This window comes from Canis aureus, chromosome 29 (assembly GCF_053574225.1).
Source record: "Canis aureus isolate CA01 chromosome 29, VMU_Caureus_v.1.0, whole genome shotgun sequence".
NCBI lineage: Eukaryota > Metazoa > Chordata > Mammalia > Carnivora > Canidae > Canis > Canis aureus.
The window spans coordinates 24,850,541-24,868,449 of record NC_135639.1 but is presented as its reverse complement, the minus strand read 5'-3'; the positions used below and the strand labels follow the sequence as shown (position 1 = coordinate 24,868,449).

At 36.6% G+C, this 17,909-nt stretch overlaps 1 protein-coding gene across 3 annotated transcripts in view; it reads right to left on the bottom strand.

The window, feature by feature from the left end:
• Positions 1 to 17,909, bottom strand: part of CFAP43 (cilia and flagella associated protein 43) — a 112,593-nt gene that overhangs the window by 28,142 nt on the left and 66,542 nt on the right. For all 3 annotated transcript variants that reach the window (XM_077877741.1, XM_077877743.1, XM_077877742.1), the window contains 3 exons: positions 5,613 to 5,738; positions 1,629 to 1,733; positions 502 to 618 (listed from right to left, as the gene is read on the bottom strand). In XM_077877741.1, the coding sequence (XP_077733867.1) occupies positions 502 to 618; positions 1,629 to 1,733; positions 5,613 to 5,738 (348 nt within the window). The remainder of the gene's footprint in view (positions 1 to 501; positions 619 to 1,628; positions 1,734 to 5,612; positions 5,739 to 17,909) is intronic.

Genomic DNA, 17,909 nt, shown 5'->3' with positions numbered 1-17,909 from the left:
TCAGGAAAAGAATGGATGCAAGATTCTGGCGAAACTACATTGATGGGGCAGTGTTTCTCTAGCAGTCTGAAAGAGATTGTTGCTGCTTTGAAACAAACAAAAAGCTGGAATTGCTCCAGGAAAACCATAATTCTACCAAAACAGATACTTGTTCATCTTTGGTCAATTATTTAAAAATATAATTCCTCATGATAAAAGAAGATAAAAAGGTAGGGTAGATAAAGACAACTTCTGACCAGAACAAGAACAAAATCTCAAATCTCATTTTTTAAAAGTATGTCCTCCTACTTGAGGGCTAGTCAGTATTGTATAAGATTATAGGCTTCTTGATTTACCATGCAGATTTATCTCCTATATTTATTAAAATATATTCTACAAATGAACAAGGAATGAAAATATAAACAGTTTCTAAACTTAAATTGTATCCTAACTCAAATCTGTATGGAGATCCTAAAATAAAACACATTTCTTATATAAACACATATATATTTAAAAGTGTACTTTAAGACACTCTGTTTCAATCTTCTTTTGCCACAAAACTCTCTTTAATTCTTTCAATTCTTCATCTGTGCGTTCTTTCATCGGAAAGTTCTCAACCACGTAGGGCATGTGAAAGCACTTGGAAAAACAAAAGCAAGATGAGATAAATTCATTTGTAGTACAATTGTGTGTATCAGAGGTGGAGTGAGGGATATTATTGCCGATCAAAATTAATTCACAGGTCATCATGCATGAGTGAAATTGACAGTGGGAACTTTCTTTAAAATAAAATAATGTACATCATTAGCACCGGTGTAAACTTTAGGTAGAAATACTGTACTTTTGTAAGGGATTTATTTCTAGAGCAGTGGTTCTCAACTAGGAATGATTTTACTTGCCCTGTTCCCATCTTCCCCAGCCCTGCAGGGGCATTTGGCAATGTCTGGACATATGTCTGATTTTCACTAATGAGAGTTTTGGATGCTACTGAGGCCTAATAGATAGAGGCCAAATCCATAAGACAATCCATAAGACAGCCCCCACAGCAAAGAATTGACCAGCCCAAAATGTGCCTCTCTTATGAATAATACTTAATCACAAATACGTAGGGTGGCCATATATTTCATTATCCAAATGAGAGGGGCAGCATATTTAAAAGTGAGAAGAGTGCTCTTAATTATTATTCTAGGACCACAGGCATAGGCTGGGCCTTCTGGTCACCCTACACAAAGAGGGAAATTCTTTCACTGGGAGGAATCTCAGTGAAAAAGGATTAAAAAACAGACATATAGAGGATGCAGGTAGAACTGTAACCAGTATTGTGTCTAGTTTTTGATCTGTGTGGAATGCGAGTGAAATGGCCTTTTGGAAGAGATAGATTGGAAGAATGAATGCAGGTAGTTCATAGGGAAAGAGAAAATCTCAAGAGACTGCTGGTGTGGAAGCTTACAGGAACTGAGCAGAGAGGAAAAAAGGATAACAAGAGAAAGTTGTGCAACTAGTGGAATTCGGTACAAGGAGGGCAAAGCATGCTCTGTTTTTCCATGTATGCACTTTCTTAAAATTATTTAAAAAATTTTTTCTGCCATGAGACTTTCAATGAAAATTCTCATCAGCTAAGGTGCTAGGCCTGGAAATATGTCTGTTACCTTAAGAGCTCGACCTTTCACAGCCATCGAGTTCCAGCATTCTTCTTTAATAAGTTCAGCCAAATAGGCCTTGGCGAGGTTATGCATCTCTGCATCTTTTCTTATCTTGTAGAATGTCGATGAAGGGGAATAATAAACATGAATATGTGGCTTATGGCTGCACATTTTTTTTCAAAGATTGATTATTTATTTATTTATTTATTTATTTATTTATTTATTTATTTATGAGAGACACAGAGAGAAAGGCAGAGACATAGGCAGAGGGAGAACCAGGCTCTCCATGGGGAGCCTAATGCGGAACTCGATCCCAGGACTCTGGGATCACGACCTGAGCCAAAGGTAAGCGCTCAACCACGGAGCCACCCAGACGCCTTATGGCTGCACATTTAATGGCTATCTTCTTTCCCTAACACACGGAGCTGCCCTATGCTGAGATGCATTTTGGGGGAAATACTGTCTTATCTCAAGGACCTTTCCTAAAGTTTAGTCTGGTGGCTTGGGACTCCATTCCTTGGGCACTGGGGTGTCAATTCAAACACCTCTAATGGCAGGCAGGTCCTAAACATGAGCCAGGGTGGTGTGAGGACAGTTGCATGGCCATAGTGGGATGGATAGTTAAAATGCTCACTATCACAGATCTGGCAGGTTGGTGCAGGACTGGGGAATAAACCGCTGTGCCGGGTCTTCCTGATTTATTAGAGAAGTTCAGAAATGTGTATTTTTTTTTTTATAAATTTTTTTAAAATTTTTATTTATTTATGATAGTCACAGAGAGAGAGAGAGAGAGGCAGAGACATAGGCAGAGGGAGAAGCAGGCTCCATGCACCGGGAGCCCGATGTGGGATTCGATCCTGGGTCTCCAGAATCGCGCCCTGGGCCAAAGGCAGGCGCCAAACCGCTGCGCCACCCAGGGATCCCTGTGTATTTTTTTTTTAATGCAACTATCAGATATCTAAATGTTGGCTTAATTCTTGTCAATGCATACTTGAAGTGTCAGTTTGTGATCTCTGTCTTGGGGTCACTTAATTCATCTATTATTTATGTCCACTATAAATAATGCTCCATTACTCTTGGGGATCATATGCTTGACCTTTTAGAAACATATGTTACCTCAATTAGTTTTATCTGATTAAGTAAGCCAATTGTTTGACCTTTAAGTGATTAAGAATTGTTTTTTAAAAAATATTATTTATTTATTTGACACACAGAGAGACAGTGGGTGCACAAGCAGGCAAAAAGAGAGGGAGAAGCAAGCTCCCCACTGAGCAAGGAGCCCAACGTGGGGCTTAATCCCAGGACCCTCATATTAAGACCTGAGCCAAAGGCAAACACTTAACTGACCGAGCCACCCAAGCACCCGAAGAATTCTTGTTTTAATGGAGTTTGCTAAAGACCTAATATGAAAGTGAGGACCAACAATTTTTAGTCCTTAGGGTCCCCTTTAGAACCTCTTTAGCATTTCTCTTTGTTAGCAGAATTATCTACAAACTAGCTAAGAATAATATCCCCCGGATTAGAAAATGTCATAGTTGTTCATTCAATCATTCATGTTTGTTTTATTCATTGTCTGATCAAAGGCTTTGTCTAATTTGCATTTAATTTCTTTTTTAGCCATTGGGTTAATGGCTAATAAAGTTTTAAATTATTTTTTCTTAAATAAACAGCTGTTTTGGCTTGTCAGCTATCAGAACCTGCTTGATTCCCAGCCCACCAGCTTTTTCCTCTCTTCTGCTGAGGCTGTTTGATCAACCCCTCCGGTCCCTAATTCCATGTTGAGATTGTCATTACTGGGCTTTGGTCTTTTTGCTCTGGTTGAGATCCTGAACTAGGGCTAGCTAATAGCCTGGTCCCTTTAGGACTGGGCTCCCTGACTGGTGGGTACCACTAACTCTTCCCAGGGACTAGTGTCCTCTTCCCAAATGTGCCTGGGTTTGTGGTGTCCTCTGCTAACACTGTTCTATCCTGGACTGTCTGGTTCCACTATCACATCCAATCTGGGGCTAATATTTTTTCAAAGCCCAGAGCTCAAAAAAGGTAATAATATTGGGGAAACAAGCATGTCACGAGCCTTTCTCTGTACCAAAACCTGCTCAGAAGATTAAGAAGGCTTCTGGAAGAATATGCAGGAATCTGAAAAGCAGCGAAGAGTATCTGGAACAGAGGCATGGGGTGGGGGTAATCAGGGTGGCTTTATCAGTGGTCTGTAGGTCAGCAGGCCAGAGGAGCAGGTTTGTGAGGATGAGTGGTCACACATGAGCTTGGAGGCAGAAACAACACAAGTGAGGATGAGGTTAGGCACCCAACCCAAAGTTGGTACGGAGTGGTCAAGCTGAGCAGGCTAGGAAAGCCTCATGCCAGAATGGGAGGAGGCATTCCAGGCTTGGGTGAAGCCAAGGTCAAAGGGGAAAAGCACTGAGAGTGCTTCCTGGATCTTATCCAGTTTGTGAGACCTTAGCCAAGTGATTCTAGGTCCAAATCCTCAGTTTCCTCAAGTCAGGACAACAACCACCTACCTTTTTGGATGGTTGCAACTATCACGATAAATAATTCAAAATGGTCCTAAATTGATGCCTATTTGTTATAAGAAAATGGGATCATTTCTAATAGCTTTCTGTTGAGTGTAACAAAAGCCAAATTCTTCACCATGATTTCAAGGTCTTCAGAGCTGGCCTCTGCTCCTACCTCATTCCATGAAACTCTCTCCTGTCTACTGTGCTTCTGCCCTCCTGGCCTTTCTGTCCTGGAATTCTCTAAGCCATTTCTGCCTCAGGGCCTTCATTCATGCTGCTCCCTTCATCTGCCATTCTCTTCCCCTAACTTTGCATAGCCAACTCCCTTTCTCCTTTTCAATCTCAGCTGAAATGCTTTTAAAGTGGTCTTCTTTGACCACAGAAGTAGATGCCCCACATCTATCACAGAATTCAGTTTACTTTCATTATACTATATAGAGAGATTTGTTTAGGGTCTGTCTTCTCCGCCAGATCAGCCCCATGTGGGAAGGTTTCAGTTTAGGCTTTTCTCTAAACTGGACAGATAATAATTGGAGTTCTTGGATGCTATACCCAAATATAATGAAATCAGATGGAAAACGCATGATGATGAACCTATCAAAACTACATTATATGATGGCCATTGGAGCTGGGATCGCTAGCATAGATGAGAGAAGATACATAGGGAACATAGTAATTGCTAATCTTCTATATTTTCAGAGTGGCCATAGAGTAGATGATGCTCAAAGGGTGAGCAGTGAATAAAGGGAGAAAGATTTCAATTGTAATTAAGACAGGGCTATTGGCACCTGGGTGGCTCAGACAGTTAAGGGTCAGACTCTTGATCCTAGCTCAGGTTTTGATCTCAGGGTTGTGAGTTCAAACCCTGCATTGGGCTCCTTGTGGGTGTGGAGCTTACGAAAGAAGAAGAAAGAGAAGAAAGAGAAGAAAGAAAAGAAAGGAAAGAGAAAGAAAGAAAGAAAGAAAGAAAGAAAGAAAGAAAGAAAGAAAGGAAGGAAGGAAGGAAGGAAGGAAGGAAGAAAGAAAGAAAGAAAGAAAGAAAGAAAGAAAGAAAGAAAAGAAAGAAAGAAAGAAGCTCTTAAACCAGAAGGTCCAAAGTTGGCATAAGGTGACTGAGAGGATTTCTAAAAACTTTCAAACATATGGTGGAAAATGGTTGGAACAAATGTCATGAGGAAAGACAAACATCAGATGTGTGGCTGGCCTAGACACTCTTCTTTCTCCTAACTCCCAAATTTAATAATTTTTTAATTTATTCCATTTATATACACTAAGTTTGCTTTATTCATATTGTACTGGAGAAGTTTTTGTTTTATTCACATTATCCTAGAAAAATTCTTCCCATTTTCTTTTTTTTTTTATTTTTTTTATTTTTATTTATTTATTTTTATTTATTTATTTATTTTTCTTCCCATTTTCTTTTTACTTCTTTCAGTATATTTCTTTATGGTGCTTAAATTAGATTTTTCTATACCTTTGCCACTTCTTCCTCATTTTCATCATGAAGCCTTTCCAGTTCTTCAAGATCCAGGCCAAATTCTTTTTGGTCTAATTTTGCAATATTGTCTACTGTTTCATTTTCTTCCATCATAGTCAGAACCTGAATTTTCAAATAAGAAAGAATGACATCAAGTACAAAGAATTAATCTTTATTATAGACATGCTTTTCTGAGTCTCTTTAGACAGCAGTCAATAAAAAAAAAGAGATTTTATCTAAATGAAACTATCAAGTAAAAATTAGATTATGGGCTTATTGTGGTTGTTTAAGTTTTCAGATTTAACCCTTAAAACCTCATTCATCTAAAAACAACAACAAAAGTGTGTAAGTTCATTGCTTCATTGAAATAAATTAAGGAATTATTGATATTTGGGTGTGCTGATGGTATTGTGGTTATATGTTTTAAGAGTTCTTATTTTGGGGTGCTTGGGTGGCTCAGATCCAACCCTTGATCTCAGCCCAGGTCTTGATCTCAGTGTTGTGAGCTCAAGCCCCATGTTGAGCTCCATGCTACGTGTGGAACCTACTTAAAAAAAAAGAGAGAGAGAGTTCGAGAGAGTTCTTGTCTTTTAGAGGTACTTACTTAAATAGTTAAAGATGAAATGATCAGGAGAGGGGATAGTGAGTAAATGTATAGGATGAAACAATATTGGCCATTGGGTTTATTATCATTTTATTATTCTCTCTCCTTTTATATATATTTGAACATTTTAAAAATAAAAATTATCTTTAAAAGTTTATAACTTCAGAAAATTCAGGGCCAAAGGATACACATTGTAACATATATGACAAAGTATTAATATCTTTAGTATATAAAGAGCACTTATAAATCAACAAAAAATCAGAAAATATAATAGAAAAATTGAGCACTTCACTTTCAAAATGACTGACTGAGAATGGGCTTTAATATTATTCTTTCCTGCCTCAATCCATAAAATTAAGAGAAAAGAAGTGTATAATAAGTAGATAAATCTATTACTATAATTAAGAGGGAAAAAAGGATCCTTTAATACCATGGACACTGTAACATCTGAAAGATGAAAATCAGATGGATCTGAATGATACATGATGGTCCCAAGAACCCACGAGAAAATATTTAACAAAATGTAGAAGCTATACCAGATATGGGGTAACCTAGAAGTAGCTGGTAAAGTGATTAGTTGGAGGTCCTACATCAGAAACAGGCAGTTGACAGAACCTGCATGTATATGTACCACCACTTGATAAAACTCTTGGGGTCCCAGTAGTAATAACAGGGGTGTTTGCTGCCAGGTGAAGGGAAATGGAATAAATATTTGGGTGGGAGGTCAGCCTGGTGGCTCAGTGGTTTAGCGCCGCCTTTGGCCCCAGGTCGTGATCTTGGGGACCTGGAATCAAGTCCCGGTCGGGCTCCCTGCGTGGAGCCTGCTTCTCCCTCTGCCTGTGTCTCTGCCTCCCTCTCTCTCTCTGTCTCTCATAAATAAATAAATAAATAAAATCTAAAAAAAAAAATATCTGGGTGGGAGAGATAGGGCAATAACAAGAAGTGTGTCAGTGGCTAGAAGGAATTAGAGAACATCTCCCTCTGCCATAAGATAAGTGGCCAAGCCACTTCCCAACACTATCTACCCCTTCTCATTTTACTGAAAAACAGATCAGAATACCTGCTGACTTCAGAACTCCTACAAATCTTCCCAAGCAGGTTCAACTGGTGTAGTGGAATTATAATGGGGCATGTCAATTTTAAAGTTAAGTAGGCAATAATAAAAATAATAACAGACTACCAATATTTTGGGGAAAACAAAGCCACTGAAGAGAGACAACAAATTCAATAAACAGAAGGCTTGTTACACAGAGTTAATTAAACAAGAGTAGAATTTTACAGTAACTAGAGATGCAAAATACTGTATCTCATAAAAAGAATCACAAGATTATAGAACTTAAAAGTTTGATCTTTGAAACAAAGAAATTCTGTAGATGGGCTGAATAGCAAGATGGACAAAACTGAAGATAATTAGTGATCTGCAAGAATCAATTAAGAATTCTGCTGGGTATAACCAAAAAAATAGAGATCGAAAATGTGAAAGAAGAGTGAAGGCACTTATATGACACACCTAGAAGGACCTATAAATAATACACATCAGAAAAGAGAATAAAGAGAAAGGGGGGCCACAGGGTTGAAAGAAATAACATGGAAGAATTTCTAAAAACATAATACAGCATGAATACTCAAGACTGAAAAAGCATAACTAGTATGGTCCAGGCCCAGGTCTAGACACAGAAATGTCGTAAAATTTGGGGCCTGGCTGGCTCAGTTCGTTAAATGTCTGCCTTTGGCTCAGGTTATGATTCCAGGGTCCTGGGATCGAGTCTGCATCAAGCTTCCCACTTACTGGGAGTCTGCTCCTCTCTCTGCCCCTCTCCCAGCTCATGCTCTCTCTTGCTCTCTCTTTCTCCCTCTTTCTCTCAAATAAATAAGCTATTTTAAAAAAAAAGAAATGTAAAACTTCGGAACCAAATCTGAAACATTTTTAAAGAGGAAAAGAATATTGCAAAGTAGAAGAATCTAATAGAAGACCTACTTTAGCAACACTAGATGCAAGAATACAATGGGTCAATAACTTTGGATCAAATTTTGGAGTGAAAGAAAAACCTTGAATCTGTAATTCTATAGTCACCAAACCATTATTCAAGTGCAAGGTTAAACTAGAGTCATTTATAGATAGTCAGAGATTCAGAAAATTCACCAGTACCCATACCTCTGAAAGGATTATTAAGGATATACTAATGTCAGAGGAAGTTGGATAGAAAGACTTAAGTCTAAATAAGAGTTACATGTATTTAAGAGTCTTAAAAACTGGCGATTTAGAGCTATAATTCCAAATAATATCCACTGAGAGAAGGTGAAGGAAACAGAGAAAGCTGAAAAAGTAAAAACTAACAATAACACAATGATCTTGTCTTATTTGGAGGGTGGATATGGTATGATACACACTAAACCAGAGCTTCTCTAACTTTAATGTGCCAATGAATCACCAGGAGGTCTTGTTAAAGAACAGATTCTGACCAAGAGATTTAGGATGGGGTTAAGCTTCCACGTGATGTCAATGCTGCTGTGTTCTTCCATTGACTAGGAAGGTACCAGGTGATGTAGAAAAATAGAAAGTTAAGCATGTAGGTTGGAATTTTTATTTTATTTTTATTTTTTAAAGGTTGTATTTATTTATGCATGAGATACACACAGAGAGGGAGCAGAGACACAGGCAAAGGGAGAAGAAGACTCCGCAGGGAGCCCAATGTGGGACTTGTTCCAGGGACTCCAGGATCACACACTGAGCTGAAGGCAGATGCTCAACTGCCGAGCTACCCAGGCATCCCGGGTTAGAATTTTTAAAATAGAAATAGAATTATGAGTCCCAAAATAGTTTAAAAAAAAAGAACAATAATTTATAAATGTATGAGCAATCCAAGAAGACAGAAAGAGGGAAAAGAAAGGAGTTGAAAACATGTTAGATAGAACACCAAAAATAAAATGCAGGAATAATATTAAACATATCAATAATCACAATAAACATGGCTAAACTCACCTGTTAAAAAGTTTTGACAGGATTTACAAAGAAATAATCCAGCTGTATAATGATTAGCAGACAAAAGAAAGTTGTAAATAAAGGAATGGAGAAAGATATATAAGTACGTGAAATATATAACAAAAAGAAACAGCAAAAAACTTAATATAAAAACCAAAATGTAGATTAAGAACATTGAAAGTGATAAAGATAGATATTTCATAAGGATAAAGGAATAATTTATTGAGGAGATCTGTTGTGTACATTTTGGCATCTAACATAAATACTGATAGAAAGACAAGGATAAATTGACAAATTGCTAATCATATCCTAGAAGACAACAGTTCAAATAGCAAACACATAAATATGGATATAAAGTACCTGACACAATTAGATTGATCTAGTAGGAAATTAAAGAACATGGTACCTTCCCCTACTCATCCACTCCCCCCACCCCCCACCAAAACAACAACAACAAACCAACCCCAGAGAATAAAATATTATTTACAAACATACATGAGATAGTCGCAAAAAGTGACTGGATACAAGGCTACAAAGAATCTCAACAAGCTTTATTACTGACCGCAGTGAAATAAATTTCAAAGTTAGCAAAAGAAAGATATACAAAACAATCTATAATAATATACAAGGAAATTTGAAAACAGAAAAATGCATACACTTTCTTTTTTCTTTTTAAGATTTATTTATGATAGAGAGAGAGGCAGAGACACAGGAGGAGAGAGAAGCAGGCTTCATACCGGGAGCCCGACGTGGGACTTGATCCCGGGACTCCAGAATCGTGCCCTGGGCTGAAGGCAGGCGCCAAACCGCTGAGCCACCCAGGGATCCCTGCATACACTTTTCTAAGAAACCCTTTGGTTGTTGTGTTCAAAATGGAATTACAAATGTTTACAACTAAGGAAAGATGAGAAAATTACTTGTCAAAATCAATGCAATATAGTGAAAGTGGTACTCAGAGGTATATTTACAACCTTTCATACACTGGAAAACAATATGAAAGAAACCACTTTTCAATTCAAAAAACTAACAAAATGAGGACAAATAAACCTGAAGGAAGTAGGGAAGAACAAATAAAATTCTAAACTGATAAAACCCTAAAGTGGTCAAATGTATAGGTATAAAATTATATGTTCTTATCATAATAGAGTCATCAATAAAAACTGTACTATATTAATAAAATAGAAATACTGTTATAAAGTATATCAAGATAGGGATCCCTGGGTGGTGCAGCGGTTTGGCGCCTGCATTTGGCCCAGGGCGCGATCCTGGAGACCCAGGATCAAGTCCCACGTCGGGCTCCCGGTGCATGGAGCCTGCTTCTCCCTCTGCCTATGTCTCTGCCTCTCTCTCTCTCTCTCTGAGTGACTATCATAAATAAATAAAAATTAAAAAAAATAAAGTATGTCAAGATAAAAGATAAAAGGTATAAATATACAATTAGGAATAAAGAGAGAGCTATAACTAAAAAATCAGAAAGGACTTGAAATTAGAATATTATATAAATTTATATACTTTAAAACCTAGATGAGATAGAAAATTTTCTAAGAAACTGTAATTTATCAAATTTTTATTTGAAAAGAAACAAAACTTGACAAGACTGTAGATAAACTTGAAACAAAGAAAAGAATCAACTCCTGTAACAGAAATTAGGCACAGATGGTTTCATATGTGTGTGTGAATATTTTGGTTTGTTTTTTAACCAAATTAAAAGAAGAATTAGCACTTTATACATACTGATCCAAAGCATGGGGAAGAAAAGTAGAAAACTACTCAAATCATATGTTAAGGCTGGTATAACCCTGATACCATAATTAAACAAAGAAACCACAAGAAAACAATCTTACTTCTGGATAAAGATACATAAATCCTAAATAAAATATTAGCAAATGGAATCTGTTGTAAAATGACCAATGTCTATTGGAGGAACACAGGATATTTGAAAACTTCACAATAAAAACTCTTAGGTAACAAGAGATGGAAAGGAATCCAACTTGTGAAAGAATATCAAACAGATGCTGAGGCAAATATCACACTTAAAAGTTAGAAACTTTCCTGTTAAGGTCAGGAAGAAGACAAGCATGTCCACTCTTATGACTACTAGTATATTAGAAGCCCTTAGCATAAGACAAGAAAAAGAAAGTATAAAAATTGATAAGACACATGATTTTTCAGAAGATATGATACTTTACCTAGACAATCAAAAAGAACCAACTGACAAAATAGCAGAACTAAAAAGAGAATTCAGCAAGGTGATCAGATATAAAAGATAAAATCAGGGATCCCTGGGTGATGCAGCGGTTTAGCGCCTGCCTTTGGCCCAGGGCGCGATCCTGGAGACCCAGGATCGAATCCCATGTCAGGCTCCCGGTGCATGGAGCCTGCCTCTCTCTCTCTCTCTCTCTCTGTGTGTGACTATCATAAAAAAAAGATAAAATCAGTAACATTCATATATACTATTAATAACCAATTAGAAAATATAATAGAAAAATATTCCATTCACAAAAGCAAAAAACCCTATCAAATATCTAAAATAAACCTAATAAGAAAATTACACAAAGTCATTTTTAGACTATAAAACTTCACTGAAGAATTTTAATTGAATAAAGATATATATTTATTTACATATAAATATATTTATACAATATATATTATATATAAGATTCATATTATAGGGGGAGTGGTAAAATAGTGAAATAATAGGGCAACTCTAATCCTGCTTCCTCACTGGAACATAGGTAGATAAAGATAGGATCATTCTAAACTTCCATGAAATTGATTAAGAAGTCTTGCAGAAGAAAAAAAAAAAAAAAGAAGTCTTGCAGAAGGAAGCTGCACATCTGCAAGTCAGAAAAACGACTCATGGAAGATGGAGGAATTCACTCTAAATGAAAGAACAGGATGAAATGATGGCCAGAGATTTAATCAATGCAGATATAAGTAAAATGTCTGAACTAGAATTTAAAACAACAATATAAGGATACTAGCTGGGTTTGAAAAAAGCATAAAAGACACCAGAGAATCCCTTACTGCAGAGATAAAAGACTAAAATCTAGTCAGGCTGAAATTAAAAATGCTATGAACAAGATGCAGTCCCAAGTTGAGGTCATAAAAATGATGAATGAGAAGAGTGAATCAGTGACAGAAGATAAAATTATGGAAAATAATAAAGCTGAAAAGAAGAGGGAAAGAAAACCATTAGATCACAAAGGTAGACTTAGGGAACTCAGCGATTCCAAAAAATGAAATAATATCCATATTATAGGAGTCCCAGAAGATGAGGAGCAGGAAAAGGGAGCAGAAGGTTTATTTGAACAAATTATAGCTGAGAATTTCTCTAATCTGAAGGAGGAAACAGGCATTAAATCCAAGAAACACGGAGAACTCCCCTCAAAGTCAACAAAAATAGGCCAACACCTTAATATATTATAGTGAAGATTGCAATTTACAAAGATAAAGAGAAAATACTGAAAACAGCTCAGAACAAAGGGTCCTTAACCTATAAGGGTAGACATAGAAGGCTGACAGAAGACCTGTCCACACAGACCTGGAGGCCAAAAAGGACTGGCATGATATATTCAAGATGCTAAATGAGAAAACTATGCAGCCAAGAATACTTTATCCACCAAGGCTTTCATTTAGAATAGAAGGAGAGATAGTTTACAGGACAAACAAAGACTAAAGGAATTTTCAACACTAAAACAGTTCTGCAAGAAATATTAAAAGGGACCCTTTGAGCGGAGAGAGACCAAAGTCAAAAGAAAGCTAGAGTAGCCATCCTTATATAAGACAAACTAGATTTTAAACCAAAGACTGTATTAAGAGATGAAGAAGGATACTATATCATAATAAAGGGGTCTACCCAACAAGATCTAATAATTGTAAATTTTTATTTCCCTAAATTGGGAACAGCCAAATATATAAACCAATTAATAACAAAATTAAAGAAACTCATTGATGATAATACAATAATAGTAGGGAACTTTAATACCTCACTCACAGCAATGGACAGATCATTTATGCAGAAGGTCAACAAGGAAACAGGGGCTTTGAATGACACACTGGACCAGATGGGCTTAACAGATTTCTTCAGAGCATTTGATTCTAACCAGCAGAATACATTCTTCTTGAGTATACATGGAACATTCTCCAGAATAGATCACATAAATCAAGTCTCAACTGGTACAAAAAGACTAATTTCATACTATATGCATGTTTTTAGACCATACTGCTATGAAATTTGAAGTCAGCCACAAGAAGAAATTTGGAAGGACCACAAATACGTGGAAGTTAAAGAGTGTCCTATAAAGAATAAATGGGTCAACCAGGAAATTAAAGAAGAATTTAAAAAATATATGGAAGCAAATGAAAATGAAAACATGACAGTTCAAAACCTGCAGATACGGCAAAGGTGGACCTAAGAGGGTAGCATATAGCAATATGAGCCTTTTTCAAGAAGCAAGAAAAGTCTCAAATACACAATCTAAACTTACACCTAAGGGAGCTGGAAAAAGAATAGCAAATAATGCCTAAATCCAGCAGGAGAAGAGAAATAATAAATAATAGAGCAGAAATAAATGATGTAGAAATAAAAAAAAAAAAACAAGTAGAACAGATCAATGAAACTAGGAGCTGGTTCTTGTAAAGAATTAAGTAATAAGATTGATAAACCCCTAGCCAAACTTATCAAAAAGAAAAGAGAAAGGACCCAAATAAATAAAATCATAAATGAAAGAGGAGAGGTCACAACCAACAGTGAAGAAATATGAACAATTATAAGAGAATATTATGAGAAATTATACGCCAACAAATTAGGTAATCTAGAAGAAATGGATACATTCCTAGAAACGTAAACTACCAAAACTGAAACAGGAAGAAATAGAAAACCTGAACAGACCCATTATCAGCAAAGAAATTGAATCAGCAATCAAAAATCTCCCAACAAACAAAGAGTCCAGGGCTGGATGGCTTCTCAGGGGAATTATAACAAACATTTAAAGAAGAATTAATACCTATTCTTCTGAAACTGTTCCAAAAAATAGAAATGGAAGAAAATTTTCCAAACTCATTCTATGAAGCCAACATTACCTTGATCCCCAAAGACCCCGCTAAAAAAGATAATTACAGAACAATATCCTTGATGAACATGATTACAAAAATTCTCACCAAGATACTAGCTAATAGGGTCCAACAGTACATTAAGAGGATTATTTACTAAAACCAAGTGGGATTTATTCCTGCAGGAGTGGTTCAACATCTGAAAATAAACCAATGTGATATACCACGTTAATTTTAAAAATGGTAAGAATTGATAGATGCAGAAACATCATTTGACAAAATACAGCATCTTTTCTTTTCTTTTTTTTTTAAGATTTTATTTATTTATTCATGATAGACATAGAGAGAGAGAGGTAGAGACACAGGCAGAGGGAGAAGCAGGCTCCATGCCAGGAGCCTGACGCGGGACTCGATCCCGGGACTCCAGGATCGCTCCCTGGGCCAAAGGCAGGCACTAAACCACTGAGCCACCCAGGGACCCCCTAAAGCATCTTTTCCTGATAAAAACCCTCCACCATGAAGGAATAGAGAGATTATAGCTCAACATCATAAAAGCCATATACAAAAGACTCACAGTGAACATCATCCTTGATAAGGAAAAACTGAGAGCTTTTCCCCAAAGGTCAGGAACACAACAGGGATGTCCACTCTCACCATTGCTGTTCAACATAGTACTGGAAATCCTAGCCTCAGCAATCAGACAATAAATAAATAAATAAATAAATAAATAAATAAATAAATAGCATTGAAATCAGCAAAGAAGTCAAATTTTCACTCCTCACAGACAACATGATACTCTGCAGTAAACCCAAAATACTCCACCAAAAACTTGCTAGAACTGATACAGGAATTCAGCAAAGTTGCAGTCTATAAAATCAATGCACAGAAGCCAACTGTATTTCCATACACTAAAAATGAAGCAGCAGAAAGAGAAATCAAGGAGTCGATCCCATTTACAATTGCACCCAAACCTATAAGATATCTAGGAACAAACCTGACCAAAGAGGTAAAGGATCTGTACTCTGAAAACTATAGAGCACTTATGAAAGAAATTGAGGAAGATAAAAAGAAATGGAAAGATATTCCATGTTCATGGATTGGAAGAACAAATAGTGTTAAAATGTCTATGCTACCCAAAGCAATCTACACATTCGATGCAATTCCTATCAAAATTTTTCACAGAGCTGGAACAAACTATCCTAAAATTTGTATGGAACCATAAAAGACCTTGAATAGCCAAAGTAATGTTGAAAAAGAAAACCAAAGCTGGAGGCATCACAATTCTGGATTTTAAGCTGTATTACAAAGCTGTAATCATCAGGACAATATGTTACTGGCACAAAAACAGACACATAACTCAATGGAACAGAATAGAAAACCCAGAAATGGACGCTCAACTCTGTGGTCAACTAATCTTTGACAAACCAGGAAAGGCTATCCAATTGAAAAAAGATAGTCTCTTCAATGAATGGTGTTGGGAAAATTGAACAGCCACATGTAGAAGAATAAAACTGGACTATTTTCTTATACCATATACGAAAATAAACTCAAAATGGATGAAAGACCTAAATGTGAGACAGGAATCCATCAAAATCCTAGAGGAGAGCATGGGCAGTAACCTCTTTGACCTCAGGCATGGCAACTTCTTGCTAGACACATCTCCAAAGGCAAGGGAGCAAAATGAACTATTGGGACTTCATCAGGATAAAAGCTTTTGCACAGTAAAGGAAACAATCAATAAAACTAAAAGGCAACCTACAGAATGGGAGAAAATATTTGCAAACATCTCATCAGATAAAGGGCTAGTATCCAAAATCTATAAAGAACTTTTCAAATTCAACACCCAAAAAACAAATGTCAAAAAATGAGCAGAAGACATGAATAGACATTTCTCCAAAGATGACATACTAATGGTTAACAGACACATGAAAAAATGCTCAATATCACTCAGTGTCAGGGAAATACAAATCAAAACCACAATGAGATATTACCTCATACCAGTCAGAATGGCTAAAATTAACTCAGGAAAAACAGATGTTGGCAAGGATGTAGAGAAAAGGGGAACCCTCTTACACTGTTGGTAGGAATCCAAACTAGTGTAGCCACTCTGGAGAACAGTATGGAGGTTCCTCAAAAAGTTAAAAACAGAGCTACCCTATGACTCAGTAATTTCACTTCTAGATATTTATCTAAAGGATACAATAATCATGATCTGAAGGGGCACATGCACCTCAATGTTTGTAGCAGCAACATTAGCCAAAATATGGAAAGAGCCCAGATGTCCATCAACAGATGGTGGATAAAGAAGATGTGGAGATATCTCCAAAAATAGCAAATAAATTCTTACCCAAATCCAAGATAAGCAATGTATTCTCAATCAAAGTCAAAGCAGAGTTTTACATGGAACTTGACAAGCCAATTTTAAAATTCAAATAGAAAAATATGTGTGCATAAAAAGGTCAACAATTTTTTTTTTTTCAAAAGAAGAGTGGGGCACCTGGGTGGCTCAGTGGTTGAGCATCTGCCTTTGGCTCAGATTGTGCTCCCAGGGTCCTGAGATCAAGTCCCATATCAGACTCCCCACAGGGAGCCTATTTCTTTATGTCTCTGCCTCTCTCTGTGTCTCTCATGAATAAATAAATAAAATATTTTTTAAAAAGGAAAAGAAGAGTAAAAGGAGAATTACTTTCAAGGTGTAAAAATGTTTTATAAAGCTATAGCTATCAAAATAGTTTGGAATTAACTTGGGATCAATACTCAATTTCAGAATAGAGGGTCCAGGAATACTGTCTACATGAGAATCCAGGAACTGACAGAGGAAGCACTGCAAATCAGTAGAGAAAGGATGGTATATTCAATAAAAAGGACTGGCGAAATGGGCTATTTATTTGAAAAAATAAATTTAGATACATATCTCATACCATTCATGAAAATAAATTACAGGGATCCCTGGGTGGCGCAGCGGTTTGGCGCCTGCCTTTGGCCCAGGGCGTGATCCTGGAGACCCGGGATCGAATCCCACATCAGGCTCCCAGTGCATGGAGCCTGCTTCTCCCTCTGCCTGTGTCTCTGCCTCTCTCTCTCTCTCTGTGACTATCATAAATAAATAAATAAAAATTAAAAAAAAATAAACTATTTTATATGTGTAAGACTTGCCTCTACATTTAGTTATTAAACTCCTTTAAAAAAAAAAAAGAAAATAAATTACAGGTGAAATAAGGGAGTATTAGAAAAAAAAATATGTTGAGACTTTGGAAGTCCTTTTAAAGCCACACATACAAAACAAAAGTTCTAAAAAAAAACTATCAGTACATTTGGATCATAACTAGATCATAGCTCCAGATTTTCCCCTTGCATACTCTGTGCTCTTTCCCCCTCCCAGCTGATTGTGGTGAGCTCAAGCAAGGCAACTTACTTCAGAAGCTGGGAGCTGAAGACCCTCTGCCACCTGCATCTCTGAATGACTGTATGGAATAGAGCACCTAATGACCTGAAATAAACTTCCAATCCCTATGCCACTATATTTTTGGAGTTTAGTTATTATCACAGCTTAACTAGCCCTAATTATCATAAATATAAATTAAAATAAAAATAAAAAACTCTACTATCAAAAAGAAAAAGACCAACAACCCGATAGAAAAATAGGCAAAGG